At 43.0% G+C, this 22,500-nt stretch overlaps 1 protein-coding gene and 1 long non-coding RNA gene across 3 annotated transcripts in view; both read left to right on the forward strand.

Annotated features, from left to right (window-relative positions):
* The window catches only part of LOC144542309 (uncharacterized), a 710,732-nt gene that overhangs the window by 383,521 nt on the left and 304,711 nt on the right, over positions 1 to 22,500 (forward strand). The window contains exon 2 of one of the 2 annotated variants that reach the window (XR_013507162.1): positions 2,016 to 2,075. This is a non-coding gene — a long non-coding RNA (uncharacterized LOC144542309). Of the gene's footprint in view, positions 1 to 2,015; positions 2,078 to 22,500 lie in introns of both variants that reach the window. The other variant, XR_013507163.1, reaches the window with a different exon arrangement.
* On the forward strand, positions 2,925 to 7,992 carry sox18 (SRY-box transcription factor 18). The gene is made up of 2 exons (XM_071899377.1): positions 2,925 to 3,342; positions 6,475 to 7,992. The coding sequence occupies exons 1-2, from the start codon at positions 2,925 to 2,927 to the stop codon at positions 7,881 to 7,883; spliced, it is 1,827 nt and encodes a 608-aa protein (XP_071755478.1). The 3' UTR covers positions 7,884 to 7,992.

Consider the following 22,500-nt stretch of genomic DNA (forward strand, 5'->3'; position numbering starts at 1 on the left):
TACGAACTGGATACAGATTGGATCACTGTTGAGTTGCACTCAGTGATAGAAAGAAGTTAAACAGACATTTATTTTAATGAAAATGTTGTGGATTATTACTTTAAAACAAGTGAAAAAAATCTGCCAATGAGGTGAGATTGTTGGAAATCAACTTATTTCAAGCATGTATTACAGATGGGTTTTCATGGGACTCAGGAATATATTTTGTTCCATCTGTTGACCTCCTTACTGTTGGTTGTTTGTAATGTTGGTGATCCAGGAATAGAAGATTATGCTGCTTTTAAACTCATTCTCAATCGCTCAAGATAAGAGTGTATGGTGTCAGCCGCCTAGCCCCGCCTCTGCCTCTCTGGACACGCCTCACTCCTCTAGCCCCGCCCCCCACGTCAAAAAGACGCCACAAAGTCAAATGCAAAAAAAATGTAAGAAAATGAGTAATGCAAAAAAAATGTGTTGCAAAGAAAAACAAGTATAGCAAACGCAACAAAAGGGCCCAAAGTGAAACATTTCAAGTATATTTCAAGTATATTTGTTTTGTTTACAATACTTAAGTTTCATTTGCAGTATAATTTTTTTGTTTGCAGTCCCATGTAGCTTTATCTTGACGCCATAAGAGCGTGACCTCAGAGCCTAAAACTACAAGTAGAAAGGTCTGACAGGTCAAGTTTCAACAAGCAGACCAACAGTCCCTCTGGTGACAGCTGTTAACCTGAGCTGATGGTCGAGGTGAAAACATTTCAGCTGAACAGCACAGGATGTGACCTCACAGGAAGTACATCATCGAGCTCTTTCAATCAGGGCCAGCTGCCAGAGAGTCTGGAAAAGGAAAACCAATCAACTCGCTACTTCTTCTGTGAATGAGACGTGTGACAATGACTTGAGCAAGGTTAAGTTAAGGGTTTCACTCCAAAATGAGAACTAAAACACCTCAACAGAAAATTACGGTACTTACTTTTTTTCAAAAAGCAAAGTGGGAAGCGATCTAAAACATCAGCGGTAAACGTCAGGTTTTGGTGTCAGTCCCTCAGAATCAAAGAGCGAGGGCTTCTTTCTAGAGCCGCCATTTTGCACCGAGAGACGTTCAACAATCATACAGGGAGAAATCCATCGTAGAAGAGGAGAGAGACCAGTTTCTCCACCCACAGGAGCAGGAGAGAGACCAGCATGCACTGCAGCAGAGAGACAGGATGGGGTTTGAGTATGGGGGGATGACACTCGTTTTTTTCTGCTGTGTTATCTGTGTTTCTATGTTATCTCTCTCACTATCGCTATCGCTCTCTCCACATACACACACACTGAATCCAGCAAGTTCAAGCCCCATTCTCTGGGGGTTGTTGAAAGGCATTCTGGGAAATGTAGGAAATCACAAACTGCAGTAGAAGCAGAGGAGGCAGGTTGAGGGGAAGTGGGTTCACCAAACACGGGAAAACACAGCTGGTGACAGACACACACTGTCTGCTGCGGGGATCAAACCTGCGACTTTTCTGTTACGGGACAGTCCCACCCCTCTCTCTCTCTCTCTCTCTCTCTCTCTCTCTCTCTCTCTCTCTATCTCTCTCAGTGAGTTGTTGTTAAGCTCAGCCACTAATCGCTCTGGTTGGGACTGTGGTTGACTCTCACCGCTGTCCTGCCCTCAAATACAGGGACACACACACACACACACACACACACGCTGTACACACATACACACAGAAGCAGACACACACACAGATATGTATGGAAACACATAAGATGACTGTAGTGTATGTCTGTGTATGTATTTGCGTTTTCTCTCTCATTTGTGTGTAAACTTAATTATGAGTGTGCGATCTCTTTCTCATTTTAACGTGTGTGTTTTTGTTTCATGCATGGGTGTGTTGTTTCATGTATCTGTGTGTGTGCTTGTGTGTGTGTGTGTGTGAGTGTGTCTCTGCATGTATTTGCATCCACTTATGTGTGTGTCTAAGTGTGTGCATGTGTATATGTGCATGAATGTGTGTACTCTATGTGTGTGTGTGTGTGTGTAATAAGACAAGGAGAGAGAGAGAGAGAGAGAGAGAGAAAGTGTGTGTGTGTGTGTGTGTGTGTGTGTGTGTGTGTGAAGCTCCTTTCTCAGTTGGGCAGAAACAATGGGGCCTCTCCGATTACATCTCCCTGTTCAGGCGGACAGGGAGGTTCTGTGTGTGTGTGTGTGTGTGTGTGTGTGTGTGTGTGTGTGTGTGTAAAGTTTAGGAGGGAGGAAAGGGTGGCGGTGGTGGTGGAGGGGGGTTGGACCTCCTACCCTCCCTCTCTTGCTCTCTCTCCTCTCTCTCTCTCTCCCACACACACACACACACACACACACACTGGTCCCTTCCCCTCGCGCCTGTCTGGCGTCTCATTGGTTAAGTCCCAGCTATATATTTATCTGATTGGTTAGGGCGGGGTATATATACACAGCGTGGGTCGGTCAAATCTGGCCACAAGTTTCAAAACTTCACAGAAAGAGAGACAGCGAGTCGGACTGGCTGAGTGACGGAGGGGAATCCAGACCGGACCGCCGCGCCGCACACTCCAAACAAGAACTGTTGTCTTTTCTTTCCAGAAAGAAAGAAAAAATCACGAGAGAGAGAGAGAGAGAGCAGAGAGAAGAAAGAGGCAGAGTCATTGTGGATCGTTTTCGGGGGAATATCCTGCACCACGACTTGTTTGTTCTCTCTTCCTTTCTTGGCTGAGTCTTCCCTCTCTCCTCAGATCTCGATGCTTTGCTTTGGGATTTGTCCTCCCAATCTGTCTTCGTCCCTCTCTCTCCGTCTCTCTCTCTTTTGTCGTTTGAAACGCCTCTTGTCTTCGGAAGAGCTCATTTTGTCTAGAACTTTACAACCTAACAAACCGAGACAGACGTTTGCCGAATTTCACTCGGACTAAAAAAAAAAAAGGCAAACCCGAGCCCGTTTGTTTCTGGGATGAATTTAACCGAGCCCAGTTTCCCTCGGGAGCCCAGGACTCTTCTGCACTCGAGCCGGGTTTCTCTGGGCGGCCCGTGGGCGTCCGGGACCCCGAGCCCCGCCTCTGACTCCGAGATGGGTTACGAGCAGAACCTGTCCGGGGACTGCGGTTCCCCCGACGGCCTGCGGATCGGACCCGGGCCCGCGAGGAGGACGGAGCCGAGGATTTCCCTGGGGTCCGGGTCGGGGGGACAGAGCCCGGATCCGGGCCGGGCGGGGGGCGCCGCGACGGGGTCGGCCGAGGGGAAGGCAGCGGGGGGCGAGCCGAGGATCCGCAGGCCCATGAACGCCTTCATGGTCTGGGCTAAAGATGAGAGGAAGCGCCTGGCGGTGCAGAACCCCGACCTGCACAACGCCGTGCTCAGCAAGATGCTCGGTAAGACACACATGCTCAAACCAAGTTTCCCCCTGAAGTTTCTTCTTGTCAGGGTGACAAGCCTCTGAAACAGCATTCAGACCATCATGGGACACTAAAACTCTCCACTGAAACCCAGACTGATGAAATTATTTTAGGGTTAGCACCTCTTTAAAGCAGGATGACCCACCGCAACTATTCAGTAATAGAGGAAACTGCAATAAATTAGTACTTGCAAATTATTCTTTGCATTGATTTTAACCCTCTTGATGTGTGAGACCAAAGTGTCAGTAGAAGAAAACTATTCTAAATTGAAATCAAATATTTTCCTGCAGTTGCCTAAATATTCTAGAAATTCTAGTATTGCTCAATGTGGCAAACTCCACCCATCTGGCATCAACGTAGGCTAATATAAACCATAAATAGTATTAATAATATAATTACTGCAGCAGATCTGACATGCACAGACACACAGTAAACTAATCATACAACCAGGAATATACAGAATATTTTCACCAAATACATACTGCAATGCAAAGATAAAAACACACATAATGCAAATGGTCCAAACAGCAAAATATTATATAATTTAATGACTGCACAGCACACATATTACATTCACAACCTCTCTGATTCATTGCCTTTGAAGAGTTTGGTACCCATATTGGAGATCCACAGTTTTGAAAAATATGAACCTTTCTCTGATTAAATTATTTGTGCCTAAGGAATAAAATTCACTGTCAGATATATGCAAGATATTGAGAAAGCATTTATGAGGAAGGGTGCTAATGTGCTGACATGTTATTGTTGTTGTCTTGGAAACTTGAGTCAAGCCAAGTTTTGCAGTTTAACATGAACATGATTTAATTAAGAGATTCATTATTAAAGTGCTGAATGATTTACTCTTCGCCCTTTTAACAGTAAACTGTTAATAGATTAGAAGATAGATAGAATCTTTAATAGATTAGGATTTGCTGAAAAAAAACTTTTGCATTTGCATTTTAGGTGTTTTGCTGATGCTCTCACCCAGAGCAACTTACAGTGAGTGTAACATAAGCTTCAAATCCTAGATCAACAACATTAAGAGTAACCAACAGTACAAAGGTCAGAGGTCATAGTTCCCTGATAATATTCCTGTGATCATGAAATGATCATGTAAGAGAGAAGTGCTAGGAAAAGAAATTAGAGCTAAGGAGAGTTGGGATTTTTTGGAGCGTTTAATGGTTTCCCGATCACACATCCAACAAATAATCTGATCATTTGCTCATTTTTATGTAGTTATTTGTGAGTGGCACAGATTAATGTCAGTATATGAATATTAATGCAATTCTAAGAGTTGGCTTTGCATGTGAACGGGAATTAAGACAAAGATTGCTGTTAGGGATTAATCATGTCAGGTCCTTTTAATTTTGTGTAAGACTTTCCAAATTTTCTGCTCAATTCAGTTGCTGTTTATTTCTAAATTCACTGTAATTTAACATCATAGTATTAAAAGTTTGACCATGTTAATGTGAGAAAAGCACAACAGAACAAGAGGTGGAATAGTTTGCACAGCATGTGAAACTGAAGCCTTTTTTACTGAGCAACATGCTCTTTTTCAGCACCTCCCTTTTTAACATTCATACAGTTCCTCACATTCACACTGAGAGCTGACCAGTAAAACCACAGCGCTCCACTGTTGGCCACTGAGCAGCATTTTGAGGTTAACTGCCTTGCTCAAGGGCAACACACTGAGAGTTAATGAGGGAGAGAAGAGTGTTTCTTAATTATGGTCTCCACCTACATTTTTACAACAAGGCTGGGATTCATAGCAACCTTCTGGTGAGAAGGATACTTCTCTAACCTCTGGACTACTGCCGTCTCCAACTATAACCCAAGTTGTAAATGACTCAATGTACAAACACATCGGACATGTAGTGTTCAGTTCACACTAGTGTTTCCTTCATAAATTTTTGATGGAAAGCCCTCTGAATCAGCATTTAGACCAAGTGACATTAAGACATTAAGACTCCACAATTAAGTCGTGTTGAAACTCTTATAGGCAGCAATCATGTCTGTTTCAGTGGTTTACACAACACAGAAACTTGTACAGACATGTATCAATTAGCTGATCCAAATTAAAGTAGACAGAAAAAACTGTTTGACACTGTTCAACGTGTTTCAGAACTGGCTCTATGGGTTTCTTTGCTGTTCCTGTTATGAAGCACCATAAATCAGCATTTTTACCAGTCCACAGGATGTGATGTAAAATATCCTTTTGTGCTATTTAGGGTGAGTACTTAGCTTGGATGTTAGAGGGAGGAGGGCTGGATGAGAGCTGGTATGTCCTTGGGGTTATCAAGTGAGCTCTTCCCATCGCTGTTTGGTTAAAATAGACCTAGGACGCCTCTGGAAGGATCAACAGGAAGGTCCGGCGTCCCAGAACCACATCAGACCTAAACTCACCTACACTGCCGACTGACATCGCACATTTAGGGTTACATTTAGCCGATAATATCTCCCCTACTGAGTTCCAAGCTCTCCTTCAATCTCACCAACAATACAGTGCTTTCAGGTGACGTAACGTACCCTCTGGCGGCCATGTTGGAGGTCCTCAGCTGTTGGGCAGCAGTGGCAGTGAACAACTGATTGTGTTTCTAAACGTAAAATTTGGCTGTCTGAAAAGAATTATTATGTATTAGATCTAAGATTTATTATTTGTCAGTGTGTGTATGTGGGTGTTTGTTTTTTTTTTGCTTTTAAGCAAACTTGTACATCAAAAGGGACATACACGGTGTACCCTCTTTTTCCTCTTGATTGATGAATTAATTGATTGACTGATTGATTGTTTTTTTAGTTGAAATGTCTTTCTGTAGAAAATCTAGACTAAAATGTTTAAGATGATTCTTTTAGCTTTGTTTCGACTGCCTGATGGAGACAGTGACATGTTGATGGTAGTGATGACGATGATGGTGATGATGATGATGATTTTGATGCTGATTACCATGGTGATGATGAGGAAGATAATACCCTATGAACTACAGTATCTAATGCTTCTCTTGTTCCTTCTATCTTTAGACAAGGCCCTAAGCATGAGTACCAAAAGATGATGAAGATGATGTTGATGAAGATATTAGAACCTAAAACTTCTCTTGTCTTCTCCCTGTCCCCCAGGTCAGTCATGGAAGGCCCTGAGCGCTACAGACAAGCGTCCATTTGTGGAGGAAGCAGAGCGTCTGCGTGTCCAGCACCTCCAGGATCACCCCAACTACAAGTACCGGCCACGCCGCAAAAAGACCACCAAGAAGCTCAAACGGGTCGAACCGGGGCTGCTGCTCCACAGCATGGCCCAGGGTCCAGGCCTCGGGTTAGGGCATGGAGTCAGTCCCTTGGGTGCGGAAAGCGTTTCTGGTGGGTCTGCATACGGACCACCAGGTGCCCACCCTCAGCACCACCATCACCCTCACCACCTGCTGCCCTCCTTGGGCCACTTCAGGGACCTCCAGCACTCAGGGCATCCGGAGATGGAGAGCTACGGCCTGCCCACACCGGAGATGTCCCCTCTGGATGTTTTGGAAGACGGAGGTGGGGAGTCTGTGTTTTTCCCCCCACATATGCAAGAAGAGGCCGGGATGGGGGGTTGGAGCGGGTATCACCACCTCCACCATCATAACCAGCACTACAGCCACCATAACAGTCATCACTACAACAACCACGGTCACCATAACTCCATACACGGTGCAATGACACACAGTCAGGGTTCAGGGATGAGTATCGGTGCCAGTTTAAGTTCCGGTATCGGGTCCAGTTTGAGTCCAGGTGGCAGTTCCGGAATCGATTCCAGAATGAGCTCAGTTGATTCTAGAATGACCTCGGGCGGCATGGGTTCGGTGAGTTCCGGTGATTCAAGAATGAATTCCGCTCATGCTTCTGGTGTCGGTTCCGCTCACCACATCACCTTGAGAAGTCCCGCCAAGTGCCCGCCTCCTCTTCCTGATTCCTCCTCTCCCGCTTCCTACCCCCAGCCTTCCATCAGCCTCTCTGAGCCAATCAAATCCCACCAAATGCCCCTTGGCGCCGCTCCTGCGGGCTACTTCGGCCAGTTGTACGGGAGCAGCGCCCATAACCCTGCCCATTTCACCCCGTCTCACCTGGGGCAGCTTTCGCCTCCTCCTGAAAACTCCACCTCCTGTTCATCCTCCTCCATCCCTCCCTCATCCCTCCTTCCCCAAACGCACTTAGACCCTTCTAATCCTGAGTCCTCCGGCCACTTGGGCTCTTCTTCTGCTGAGTTCTGGTCCGAGGTGGACAGACATGAGTTAGACCAGTATCTAAGTGTCGGTCGGACCCGAGCGGAGGCCTACGGACTGGGTGGGGGCTGCGGAGCCGGGTCCAAAGTTATGGGTGGGCGTAGTAGCAGTAGTGGTAGTAGTAGTATTAATGGTAGTGTTGGCAGTATCATTAACAGGGATGTAAGTAGCATTATCAGTAGTAGTGGGTGTGAGGAAGGGAGCAGCCCTCTCATATCTGTTCTGTCTGATGCAAGCAGTGCTGTCTATTATAGTGCCTGTATCACTGGATAAATACTCTAATATCTCATCTCTTGCACCATCCCACATACTGCACATTTTGGTTGAACCCATGCTAACAAATGAAAGGTGGTGGGGAGGTTGTGTTTCGGGAAGTTTTGTTTTGGCTCATATTTTTAGTCAAGTCAGTCATGTCTAGCTTATTTTTCATTGACTCCCACTCTAATTTACAACTTTCAAGTTTTTCTAAAAGTTAAAAAACACAACCTACATGCAGATTACACAATTAACTACACAAACATTTCTTGGACGGATCCAAAGATCCACAGTTATTTGGAGTGCAATTTTAACTGGCAAATTTGAATGGCAAACAAAAATATGGAACTTGAATATGGGAATATGGGAACTTGATTTTCATTCATTCCTTCATGACCATGGCATTTATGATCTTGGAAGGTCAGCTAAGCATATCTAGATAACTTATGGCTAGATGACTGGGCTTCATTATATTAGTTACCTCCTCTCTTACCCCTTGCCTTTTTCACTGGGCTTCAGTTGAACAGTCTATTAGCCAGGAAAACTGTAGTTCTTTCACCCACTGAGGTTTAGCTCAACCAATGAGATTATTTCTGCCTCCAAGAACTGTTTGAAACCTACATGATTAAATTGTTAATGGATTTGAATCTTAAAGATCAGTTGTATTCTTATAAGAAGCTCCTGGATCTAACATTGATGGGAATCTATGCTAGCAATTCTAATGCTAACATACCGGATATGGCCAAGCCTCCCTGTACCGCCTTCATCGCTAACTGGATACTTTCATGACTGGAAAGCTGCCCTGAGGGCTGAACAGTCTGAGTTGTTTCTGAAAGGTTGTAGGTTCAATCTCAGCTTCAGACTGTGCTCATCTATGTTGAAGTGCCTTTGAGCAAGACACTGAACCTCTACCTGCTCCATGGGCTTATGATTATGTAAGCAAAATGAATTCCTTAATTACACTGTGTGTATAATGTTGATCGAGTGTTTGAAAAGCCTACAACCACCAGGAAATCTCAACTCCAAAATATCATCTCATATCATTTTTGACATCTCAGGACATATAAATATATAAATATTCATCTCCATCAAACTTTGTTGGTTGAATCAGTAAAGGAAGGAAACTTTATACCAAAACAGAAGAGAGGCGATGGACAGAGGATGGATGGATTCATGAGAGACAGACCTGATTCAGCCTCAACATATCACTCTGTAGCGTTGTCGGGAAAGCCTTGGCCAGCGGCCCAAGGCAGACCGCTGATGTCTCCCACAAACTATCAGGACATTTTACAAGGCTAGGTTGGGGTTTTCCTAACCCCGATACATGCCGTTCCCTTTCTGTCTTCTGTCTATGATAGAGCCTCGTGTCAAACTCCATGCCAAAATCTGGTAGTTTAATGTTGCCTTGCTCATCAGTGAACACACATGCCTTGCAGGAAAAAAGATTCAAGACCTTTTCTGAACCATTAAGCTGCTCTGGTAATCTCAGCATACATATGAGCCACCAAGCTGCACTTCTTTCAATAAAATGTCAACTTTTCAAATTGATTTGCATGGCTCATTACCGCTCTCCATGGTGTATTTTGGTGGGAAAAGATTTTACAAATAACAGGCAATCTGCTTTACCGCTTGGTGAATCATGTGTATAATTGGTTTATCACTAGACCCTAACAATTCAGAAAAAGTCTTCATTATCTTTGAGGTCTGCACATTTGCCAATAAGCAAAGCAACATTATACTGCTGGGTATTGGCATGCAATTCCTTTAAAAGTCAATGGAGAAAAGATGGTTGAAGTGTCTTATGACTTTGGGAAGCCTTGGAGTCTTTTATTTGATGTAGCCATTTACTGTATATAGATGTGATGCCTCTTGTTGTCTGTATGTGAAGGAGAAATTTAGACTATGAAATGTTCTCTTTGCACTGGGTTAAATATTTTAACTGTATAGAAGGAACACTACTTATTGAAAATTATAATGCGTAACTTTTAATGTTTTTTTTGTAAAGAGGAGGTGCTTTTTTTGTGTTTCTGTAGATTGTTGTTTTTCTTGAGATGGTTTACAGTCAAAGATGAAAGCATTGAAACAGTGAGCTTTCGTTGGTCGTTTTTTGTTGTTGATTTTTATACAGTGTAATATAAATTTCCCTTCAAAATTTGAGTATGAGGCAAATCACATGCTGTCAGTTGTGGGTCTTTATGGGTCTTTAATGGCCAACATGTTAAACCTTGTTCAACCAAGACCAACGAAAGCTCACTGCACCAATATTTACCCGTTTGGCTGTATGTAAAATGTGAATTTGTGGGTTTGTTTGAGGAGAAAAAAGAGAAATCAACAGTGGTAGCCATTGTACAAGTCCCGCTTCATGTGTTTATCTAGCATCTATCCTGCTGTAGTATTGTATACAGTGGTAGCAATTGTAGAAGTCCCGCTTTATGCATTTATCCTGCATCTGTTCTGCATTAGTACTACAGACAATTCTTTCTTGAACATTATTTATACAGTAGAACAAACAATAAAACTCTACTGTCAACCAACTAGTTACCAGACTGTTCCATGTAACTGAAAATAGAGGAAAACTCGATTTTTCCAAACAGTTCCTCTCGGGGACGGAGCCAAAGAGCAGCAGGAGTTCAGCAAGTCTGCAGTAAAAAAAAAATAAAAGTGGGACTTCTACAACGGCTACATCTGCATTTGACATTCTTTTCCGTTGACACCAAATGGAGTCTTGTTTCCATTTTAATTTACTGGGACACACAAAGAACATCAGAGACACAGGCGTTTTAGTCCTGCAATAACTCCGGAGCTTTTGGTAATAATTATCTCTGAAAAAAAAAAATAAAACACCCAAGATTTTGGGATTAAAACAAAGGACATTTTCTCAGCAGTCATATAACAACAGGGCAAATTAAAACCAGGATTTTCCCAGGAGTGTCACTGTGACGCTTCTACAACTGTTTGACAGGGATAATTTTTATACTTTCTTTTTAAGTGTGTAAAGATTGTTTTTTATGTTTCTATTTGAAAAAAGAGGGCTGGTTGTAAATGGATATATTCTGTTTCATAAAATAATTTTACAAAATAAACACATGTCTAAGGCTACAAGTCGATTTGTGAATCCACATTAATCTGTTACATTAAAAAAAAAAAAAATCTGTCCCCAGTATTCGGACAGATTTTTTTTTAACCTGTGTTGATCCAAGGGGAGTTGGCTGAACATGCATGGTCTTTTACAGCAACACCCAGTTTCACATTCATTCACTCCCACACATTCATACCTGGTTGGCCACTAAGCAGCTCTATTGGAGGCAGTGAGGTGCCTTGCTTAAACCTGCAATAAGCGATATCAGACCTTATAACCAATAATGAAACTAATCTGTGCTATGTGGAGATTTCATTGAGACATAATGATATAAACCAATATCCACACAGCAGCAGCTGTGTTGCTGTTTTCACCTCTTTTCTAAAGCTTGTTGTCAAATTCTGGTCCATTTCTGATCTGTTTAAAAGCGGCGCTCTCCCCCTCCCATTCCTGAAAAGTTTCTCATAATGGCATAATCAATGAAGCGAGCGTGTAAACTTGTAGTAAACTTGTTAAACTAGTAAACTTGTTAAATGCCTCTTCACTTGTCATTGTGGGACATGTGACCTTCAGCAGGAGAAAGATCTGTCAAAGTGAGACTGGTAACCGGTGAGACTTCTCCATAGATACGGTTAGCTTAGCTGTTAGCCTTTATGCACGCTGCTTTGCAATGTTTGTCCTTGGTAGGCCTCCGTAGTGCAGTGGAGAATGGTGAGTGATTGTGATTTACTTTCCCCACCTCAGATATTCCCAGTTGATCCAAAGTGCAAAGTTGATCCATAGTGACCGACGTATCTGAACCGATCACTAGTGACTAACGTATCCGGCCGCTCTGACGTCACTTCAGTCACATGATGCTGCAGCCAGTCAGCCTCTACATCCATGGTTAGCAGACATTTAGGCTACCAACTGACCCAAGAATGTTGGTCGATTTTGACAAAAATATTGCAAAGACAATCTGTTGGTTAAGGAGCTGATTTCAACAAGTCTGAATGATGAAAAACCGTTGCACGAACGGTTCAAACTTTAGTCCCGCCCACAAAAGTGCTGATTGGCTCGATTGTTTCTCAGAGCAAGCCGTTGCCGACGGAAACACAAGACTCTCTGAACCGCTCAAACAAAATCTGAAGAGTGGAGGAACGAGATTCAGGAGTCTGGACCTGAGTTGAGTCTGTACCTCAGACCATTTTCTAGATTTTTTTTTTTTTCAGATATGACAACAACATATCAGCATGACAGCTTCCATACTGCTTGGTGGCTGATTTACCATCATTAGTAAGGAAGTGGTGGGCTATCAGTTAGTGAGTCTGTCCTGTCATATAAACTTCACAGGTTTGATCCCTGAGCTTTAACTACAACAGCAAGAACACTGAAGCCCGGCCTGCTCATGCATTCAACATCACTCTGAATCTGAGCAGCAGCTAAATGGCTGAAATGTAAATGTAAACATTATGTATGGGATTCCAAGACACAGCAGTCCCTTTATGTTTCAGCAGTATGTTTTCTCTGCTCAGCCTCTGGTCATAATTTACGTCAGCCACAAAAATCTTCCTGCGACAGAAACAACTGGTGCTGACTTTGTAAAACAGTAAATATTCACATACTGACCATCGGTTACTAGGATTTCCTCTGTTTCTAACCAGGTTTTCAAACCCTAACAATCCATGCTTATATTGTAATATTTATTCTATCAAGTTATTTGATATAGTAACACAAAAGCAACAGACGTACAAAATAAATTGAATTAGTTAAATCGTAGTTGCATTATATCAAATCTACTGGAAAGTTGTCTTTTTTTTTGTTTTTGGTGATTACATTTATTCTCATTCTTTTGAGTGTCAGTTACCTTCGTGTTACTGCCAATCTTCCAATAAAACAAAATAAAAATTTTACCTGACCGTGTTTTACTTTGCTGCAGGACGACAGGTTACCGATGCTCCAGTAACCTGTCCAGTAAACGAGCTGCTTGTGAGTCACGTGACTTTTGTTTACAAGCCCTGATTGGCTTCTAATTGGTCAGGAGTGTGAATCTAAACGAACCAAATACAAAAATGCCTGATATACAGTATGCTAAACAAACAGCATCTTCCAATCCAAAGACAGGAAGCTTCAGTTGTGTTTCCCCACCGCACAGAGCTGTGGATCTCGTGGGTACTTGGAAGGGGGAGGAAGAAGAAGAGAAAAGGGGGGGAGGAGAAAAGGAGGAGAAGAAGAGGGACTGGAGGGAGAAGGAGAGACAATCGCTGCTGTGTTTTTTTTTTTTTTGCGGCCGTAATCCTGTGTGATCTGCTGTGATTCCGTCCCGCTCCGGCTTGTGATCCGACGTTAAACGAGTTTGGCTCGGCGGGAGATTTTCCCCCCCGAAAAAAAAAACCGCTGACGGACTCAAAAGAAAACATTTGGAACAAGGAAAAACTGTTTCTCTCTCTCTCTCTCTCTCTCTCTCTCTTCTGTCAGTCTGCTTTTTCTTGTTTTCTTGTTTCCCCCCCCCCCCCCATCGCACCCCACTTCTCTTCTTGATTTTCTTTCCCATCAATTTGATTCCTCCCTCTCTTTTTCATCTCGTTTTTGTCCTTGCCAACCCATTTTCCTTTCTTTTTCACTCCGTCTCCTTCTCTCTTTTGCCCCATCTCCCTCTTTTTCACCCCATTTTCCTCTTTTTCACCCTATCTTTTCCCCCACATCTTTCTTTCTCTCCATCTCCCTCTTTTCACCCCATTTTCCTCTCGTTTTCACCCCATTTTCCTCTTTTTCAACCTCTCTTTTTCACTCCATCTTTCTTTTTCTCCCCATCTCCCTCGCTTTTTCCTCCATCTCCCTCTTTTAAGCCCATTTTCGTCTCGTTTTCACCTCATCTTCCTCTTTTTCACCCCATTTACCCCTCTTTCACTCCATATCCCCCCTCTCTCTCTCTCTCTCTCCCTTCATCTCTCCCTCTCTTTTTGTCAGACTAGCGATTTTTTTTATTGTTTCCATAAGATTCAATTATCTTTTGGTTGGAGAACAAAAGGCTTTACACTTCTTACTGGGCTGTAAAAACCAAACTGGGGTTTGTGTGTGGCATGGAATGTGTGTGTGTGTGTGTGTGTGTGTGTGCGGGTCTGTGTGTGTGTGTGTGTCTGTTTTCCTACACCAGGTCATGTACTCTCAATGTGTGAGCGTTTGTGTGTTAGGTTATGGGTTTTTAACAGTGTGTATGTGTGTGTGTTTTCTCCTCCAACAGGTCATGTACTCTGTGTGTGTATATGTGTGTGTGTGTGTGTGTGTGTGTGTGTGTGTGTGTGTGTTGCTGAGGTAACTGACTGTGTGACTAACTGGAATGTGAGCAACGAGGAGGAAACTCCTGTGGAAGTTTAGGATGTTCGGAAAGGGTGTGTTTGTGTGTGTGTGTTTGTGTGTGTGTGTGTGTGTGTGTGTGTGTGTGTGTGCAGAGACAGAGGAAGAGGTGTATATTTTTGTGGGAACACCTCTCCCCGCTGCTTGTTACCCTGACTGGAAAAGATAACACAAAGTTGGATTCCCCTTCTCCCAACTGGAAATTAACAAACGTGAGCTTCCAGGGTGTGTGTGTGTGTGTGTGTGTGTGTGTGTGTGTGTGTGTTACATATGTGTGTGCATCTTTGAACAATTTATTTGCAGTTTCTGCTGAAGATATTACAGTGGTCTCTGTTGGTTTCATGCTATGTGACTATAAATTCTTAGAAATTGTACTTGTATAATTTGTGAGTGTGTGTCTGAATGTGTGTATCTACGCTGTGTGTGTGTGTGTGTGTGTGTGTGTGTGTGTGTGTGTCTAAATTCCTTATTATTTGCATTTGTGCTTTGTGTAGCACTCAACTTGTGTGTGTGTGTGTGAGAGAGAGTGTCCATATACATGGTGATTTGCATGCATGGTGTGCATGCATGGTGTGCATGCGTGTGCGTGCGCATGCATGAGCACGGGTGTGTATTTGTGCATTGTGTGTATATTGGTGTGCATGCTCTGCCTGTGTGTGTGTGTGTGTGTGTATATGTGTGTGTATAACTGTGTGGCTGTGTGTGTCATCTTTCTGTGGACACTGGTGGGAGGCGAATGTGTGTGTGCGTGTGTGCGTGTGTGTGTGTGTGTTGGTTTCATGCTATGTGAATGTGTTTGTGCTTCTTCCAGAACTCCTGGAATGGAGAGAGAGAGAGAGAGAGAGAGAGAGAGAGAGAGAGGGAGAGAGAGAGAGATTCTGAGAAAACCAATCCAGTTCAGTTCAGTGAGTTTTTATCGGCAGGACATACAGCACATGTTTACATATTGCCACACACACAACAACAAACAATAATAATAAATCTAAATAATAAGAAAAATCATTAATTATGCAACACAGCAGAATCGCCTTTACAACTATTAATATGACATATATTAATGACAACATCTGTATTGTGTTATAAACTACATGAAACAGAAAAATAAGTGATCACAGAGTCGGAGGAGACAGAAAGTTGCTGCTGGCGGTGGTGAGAACGGATCTACAACCTGCTGAGACGAAGAGGAAGAACGTCGGCCATGTTTGTGAAAATGGTTCCCTGGAGGGGACGATGCATCTCGTTGCTGATTGGCCGACAGGCTGCCTGTATCATCCGTGTTTCGCTTGTTCCTGTCGTCTTTCAAAATAAAAACTGTATAGAGAACGCTGGAATAAACTTCTCCTCCATTTTAAAACTAAATCAGATCAGCTGGGAAACGAGGAAGCGCAGAAATCTGATTGGCTGTTGTCATGTCGCTCGCAGTGTGAACGCATAGGTGAGAGAGAGAGAGAGAGAGAGAGACAAAAAGAGAGACCTATATAGCGATAGACAGGGTGAGACATGGAGTTAAAAAGCAGAAACAGAGAGACGTAGAGAGGGACAGGCAGAGGCGGAGAGAGAGAGAGAATGGAATTTCTGCATCCATGTGTTTAAGGGAGAGAGACTGAGGGAGAGGGCGAGAGACCATGAGAGAGACTGGGAGAGAGGGGGAGAGAGAGGGATTTTCCCGTCTCTTTCTGTCTCAGTGGTGTTTTATTGGCCACATGTGGTTAGGATGTCAGATCAGTCACCACAAGTACACACTGACTCATGACTGTGTGTGTGTGTGTGTGTGTGTGTGTGTGTGTGTGTGTGTGTGTGTGTAGCTGTGGTTGTGCATGTTTGTGTGTTTTGCATACTCTGATGTGAGATGACAGCGAGTTTACACTGTAAATGTGTTTGTTTGCAAGTCTGTGTGTGTGTGTGTGTGTGTGTGTGTGTGTGTGTGTGTGTGTGTATCCAGGTTCTTAATTTAATTGTGTTTGTTAATATGCAACCCTTTGTGTGTGTGTGTGTGTGTGTGCTTGAGTGTGTACATATTTTTATACTGTACATGTGTGTGCACTTCTGAGTTGGTGTGTATGTCTATTTGTGTGTGTGTGTGTGTGTGTGTGTGTGTGTGTGTATGATCAAAACTATCTGTCATTTTATGGGACCATGTGCTTTTGAATTGCCACTCTCAATTTACTGAACATGAAATAATGACTTGTGTGTGTGTGTGTGTGTGTGTGTGTGTGTGTGTGTGTGTACACTCAAACATGAAATAAAGACTGATGACAGATACAGCCGGGACTCAAAGTCTTGCCTCTGTGTTTGTTCTGTATTCTCATGTAGATTTTTGTCTCTAACAATCTGTTTTTTTTCCTCTTTGTACCTCTGTTTATATTTGGCTGTACATCACACATCCATCCATCTGTTTGTCCATTAACTGTCTGTGTCTGAATGATTTGTGTATTCTGTTACTGTATCTAATGATGCCTCTTGTATGGGGAGTATATCTGTTCTGAAATGTCGCCAAATCCCTCCTAAGGAAACTAACTAGGCTACTGGCTGCTCAGAAAGTCACTAGAAATCGCAACACATGCTAATTTACATATTCATATTTTCCAGAGGCCCATGTGTTCGCGATAGAGGCACAAATCTCCAGGCCTCCACTGCTGAGGCCACCATGGAGGTCCAGTGGAGAACTGGAGTGCACATAAAGTCTAAATCTACAACAACCGGTCTAGAAACAGAGAACTTGCTGAGTCAGCTTGTTGTGGTGTGGCCATGGACGGATTATCATGACCACGGACCCCTACCTACACACGCAAGTAGTAGTTTGGTCGCACAATAGCACAGGGCAACCCACCGCATACATGTGTTACTTTGAAATTATATTTGTTATTTTGACATGTTAAATTTCTGCCATTTTAGGTCTGTTTCGTTCTATACATGCCATGTACAGCACAGTATATACATCTTTAGGAGTCCAAACACACACCTTAATTTAAATAAAACCACCAACGACAAACCGTGAAAGAATACATAATGAACATCACAGAGCCACAGCTGCGACCACACAAAACCGCAGTGAAAAATATCCTACCTTAAACCACCGGCTTTCTTTTGGTCATTGATCAGGTCGTCAAAGTCCAACTCCCGATTCAATGGCCATGAGTGACAGCATGTTCAGGCGTCTCTGTGTCATACTTGTCCTTAGTTCATTTTTAATCCTGGACATTTGCGAAAAGGACCGTTCTCCCTCGCAGTCGCTGACAGGAAGTGTCAGATACAGTCTTACAGAGTGCTGTCTTCCTGGCTAACGTTAGCAGTGCAGGGATTAGCATCCGGGTCGTCCCCAGGAGGCGGCGCTGCAGCACCGGCAACAGCAACACCATCACCTTCCACCCGTTTTTTGGTGAAAAATGTTGAAATAGAGGGTATTTTGTTGTACCAAAGCGGCATCTTTAGCTTCTTTTTCTTTTTTGAGTTTACGCTTTGCCGACCCGCCAAGTGCGCGTTTCTCCATGTTGACATTTGACCTGTAGCCTACGTCATTACGACATTACGTGATTTAATCGGCTAATTTACAAAACATTCAAACAATTTCATAATCATACTACATTTTCAAAATCACATTTACTCCAGTATTTTAAAAACAAACATAGGCCTACTTTACACATTAAAAAAAAAAAAAGATATTAATAAATCTTAAGGCCAAGGGCCCCCATTGGCTCCAGGGCCCTGGGCACGTGCTCACTTTGCCCATGCGGTAATCCGTCAATGGGTGTGGCTGTAGATCCATTCAGTAACGTTCTCAGTAAAAGTGAATAGTGTGATAAGGTGGATTTGGTTACTGTGACACAGTTAACTGTCTTGTCTTTAGCCCTAGTCTCTACTCCAAAACACTCTGAGTTGTAGCTTGAGAAGAGTCAGCTCAGTTAACCTGAACAAACTGTTAGCTAGCTAACTAGCCAGCAAACACACTGATGTTAATGTGAACACGCTAACGCTAGCCGCTACTAGATACGTTAGCTAGTGTGCTAATCAGATGTGTTAACAACAAGACAGTGATGGTTAGCTGACCAGATACTATGGTTAGCTAGCTAACAAGCTGACATTATCTAAACACTAAATCAATCAGATGGATCAGTGATGAAATGATCAGTTCAGTCAGAAACAGACAGAAATGAAACCATGTCTGTTTCATTCTGTTGAGACGGCTGCTTGTGTGTTTAGAAAAGTTGCCATGAGGTCTGAAAAGTTGCTAAATCTAACAACACAGTCGCCAAGTTGGCAATGTTGGCCTTATATTTTCTTCTTCACCACAGTGAGGAACATTCCTTGCAATTTGATGATTGATATGGCAACAAATTCCTGAATATTAAATCTTGAAGTGTTTCAGAATCCTGCTAAGTGAGGTTTAAAAAATTGAATAGTACTCTTCCAAAATAGTACTTTTTGTAAGAGTAAGTCTCCTGCTTTTCCAAGTGGTGAGCGTCTCATTCTGGCCCCAGGCTCTTTCAGTTCTCTCTGTGTTTCGGTTTGCGTCTGAACGGCGACCATCGGCTGAACTCTGCCACAGTAAGGCTCTGGATCGGATAGGATGATGTCATGGGGGGTTTCTCCCTCTCCGCCTCGGCAGGACGTGCGGCTCCCTTCCATACCCTCACCGCTTCCTGTTTCCTGTCTGTGCAGGAAGTAGCTCTGTGTTCACTTCCTGTCAGAGAGGTTGCAGGAAAACAGAAATGAAGGGGGAGGTTTAAGGAAAGGTAAAGGAAGAGAGAGAGAGAGAGAGGGAGGGAGGGGAGAGGGAGAAGGAGATGGAGATTACATTTTTGGCAAGATTATATAGCCTACGGTAATAGTGAACTTTCCCACTGAGGTCACTCATACTGAAAATGTACAGTATGCACGCAAGGTACAGTAAAGTGATTGCAACAAAACAATAAATCAACATTTTCTGTGGCTGCTTGTTCTGTGTTCTAATGATTTATGTGAAATGTATATGGTGTAAATAATTTGTCGTTAGTCTCAAAATGCAACATGACTCCTCTCTTGAAGAGGACGTTTGCTAGCTTGTTAGCATTTTGCGACTGTGAGAGAGGTACAAAGCACATTACAAAGGAGTAAATGAATATCAACAGTAAGAGTTAGGTTCAAGTTCAAGTTTATTTACAGTGTATAGCGCTTTAAAACAACAAAAACAAGTTTGTACCAAAGTGCTTTGCGGAAATTGGTTGTAAAAGACAAGAATAAAAATGCAAAGAATAAAACAAGACATGAATAAAAATGCTAGAAGAATAAAAACACATAAGAGCAGAAAAAGGAAATAAGTACACACACACACACAGCCATGAGTATACATACATCCACAAACACCTGATCAATCAAGACAAAAAGCTCTCAAGTAAAAGCTGGTTTTAAGACGATTCCTAAACGAACAAACTGAATCAGCATATCTAATGTTTTCAGGGAGACTATTCCACAGTTTTGGTGCTGCTATGGAAAAGGCCCGATCCCCAAACTTCAGAGTTAAGAGAGCGCGAAACATGAGAGGAAAACATGAAAAGGGAGGTGAAGGACGATAACTAAAAGATCATTCAGACGATCATCCCAGCTGTATGTCGGATTAAAACTGCAGGATCAAAATGTTCCCCACCTGGGAGGAAGCGGAGTTGTGTTACTGTCTGCTGTAACCTGGTGACACTCGGCCTATTTCCACTGATCACAGGAAAGACAGAAGTGACCTCTGACCCCAAAGCAAAGCTGCCTCTACTTTTAATAGACACAAGCCTGACAGATATATCAGCCCAGCAGAATTGGCATTTCATATTGCAGTGACATTATCCTCCAGTAATGCAGTGGTGAAAGCGTAGGCATGTGCAACCTCAGACTTTTTATATCTTTTTATTATTTTACTTTTTTAATTTGCACTATTTCTTCACAATGATTGTTGATGTTGGGAGTCAAACGTATTCTTCAATCTGTGTCATGGACCTCAGGAAACCGCTCTCCCTGTTTTCCCATGTTCTAGTTTCTTCCACAAGTACATTGGCTACACCACAGCTGGTAAAATAGATTACTTTAAACTGAAAAGCTTCGTATCCACAATGCCACAATGCTGCTCTGGTGCCACAACGCACCACAGCAGCAGTTACAGACACAAGGGCTGATTATCTAATCCAAGAACTCCAAGTCGATACTTGTGTCCTTGTGGAGAAAGTTCTTCCCGAGTCGTCTTGGAGAGAACGATCTTCTCCTCAAAGTAAACAGAGCAAAGCTTCCTGACAGTTTCAGATGGATTGTGTGCTTGGTGATTAATTAACGCGCACAGCTTCAGTTCATTTTCCCAGCTGTTAACCGGCTCTGTACTGCAGACCGCGGCGCTGCTCGGACGTCATGCGCCGTCGTCTCAGTGAATCTTAGGACTTTCAATTCGTTCTCGACGGTCAAGTCACCTTCCGATGCGTTCTCGATATTTTGAGGTTGGCAAGGAAACTTCTGGGTTTTCTATCCGTCCTCCGTCCTGCTCGTTCTTTTGTTTTGGAATCGTGCTTCGGCGGTTAGATATTACGTAAAACGCATCAATGAGGACACAAGAATGCACAAGAACACATATTAATAATCAGCCAATTGGATCTACTGTTGCATCTTAGCAGTCACAGTAAAATGGTGGTAGCCTACTGGAGACTCGCTGGCGACTTCATTTCTCAAAAGTGACTAGCGAAAAATCTAGTGACACAGTAAACTGTCTGGTCTTTCTACTCCAAAACACTCTGAGTTGTAGCTTGAGAAGAGTCAGCTCAGTTAACCTGAACAAACTGTTAGCTAGCTAACTAGCCAGCAAAGACACTGATGTTAATGTGAATATGCTAACGCTAGCTGCTACTAGATATGTTAGCTAGTGTGCTAATCAGATGTGTTAACAACAAGACAGTGATGGTTAGCTGACCAGATACTATGGTTAGCTAGCTAATAAGCTGGAATTATACAAACATGATGAAATGATCAGTTCCTTGTCAAAAACAGAAATAAACCATGTCTGTTCGGTTCTGCTGAGACAGCTAGTTGTATGTTTAGAAAAGTTGCTAAATCTAACAACACGTTATTTCTCAAAAGTGACTAGTGACAAATCTAACTCCTTTTTTGGACCATGAGGAACAATGTCAGTGTGTTGCCTCCCAAAGCATTTAGATTTTGTTTGATTGATTGATTGATTGATTGGCTGGTGACGATGCACAAACATTTGCATACCTGCTTGTCTAATCCTACAAGATCTGATCATCACAACGCTTCCCATACACAGTGTTTCCTCCCGCCGCGAAGAGGAGGCTGTTAGAAATATGTTGATAGCCTATGCAAATTAGTGTGTGACATCATCAGATCTATGTGACTTTTTGAGTAGCTACTTTTCTTGGAAGAGAGTTGAGTGGTTGTATCACTTTTTGAACTGTCTGTAATTAACTAGTTGTTGCACTTAACACTTTTCCTTTTGGAATTATAGTTTGCTAGCTAGCGGGCTGCCAGCTAGCTAGCAAATTAGCTTGCGTGCTGCGATCCACTCATCCAGTGTGTTTAGCCTACAGGTTAGCTAGCTAGCCAGACAGCTGCCTGATCATAATATCACACAAATACGTGAAATGAACACGACTTGTTAACACCAAATCACGTGTTGGTGGCACGTAAAGTGTTACAATTATGTTTTCTCCTTCTCTCCTCCCTCTCCTCCTTTCTCTTTCCTCTCCTTTACTTTTTCCTCTCTCCTTCTACTTTATCATCTCCTCTCTATTCTCTCCTCTTTTTCTCATCTCTCTGCTCTAACTTTTCTCTCTTCTCCTATTTCTCCTCCCTTTCTCCTTCCTCTCTCCTCTCTTTTCTCTCCTACTTCATCTCTCTCCTCTTTCTCCTCTACTCCATTCCCTTCTCTCTCCTCCCCCTCCTTTCTTCCTCACCTCTTTCTCCTCTCTTTACTTTCATCACCTTTCTCCTCCCTCTCTCCTTTTCTCCTCCCTCCTCCTCTCTCTTTTCTCCTCCCCCTCTCCTGTTTCTCCTCTAGTCCTTTCCTGTCCACTTTGTCCTTACTCTCATCTTCTCTCCTCTCCTCCTCTCCTTCTCTCTCCTCTCCTCCTCTCTCCTCCCTCTTTCCACTCTCTCCTCTCTTTTCTCTCCTACTTCATCTCTCTCCTCTTTCTCCTCTACTCCATTCCCTTCTCTCTCCTCCCCCTCCTTTCTTCTTCACCTCTTTCTCCTCTCTTT

This window comes from Centroberyx gerrardi, chromosome 14 (genome assembly GCF_048128805.1).
Source record: "Centroberyx gerrardi isolate f3 chromosome 14, fCenGer3.hap1.cur.20231027, whole genome shotgun sequence".
Lineage (NCBI taxonomy): Eukaryota > Metazoa > Chordata > Actinopteri > Beryciformes > Berycidae > Centroberyx > Centroberyx gerrardi.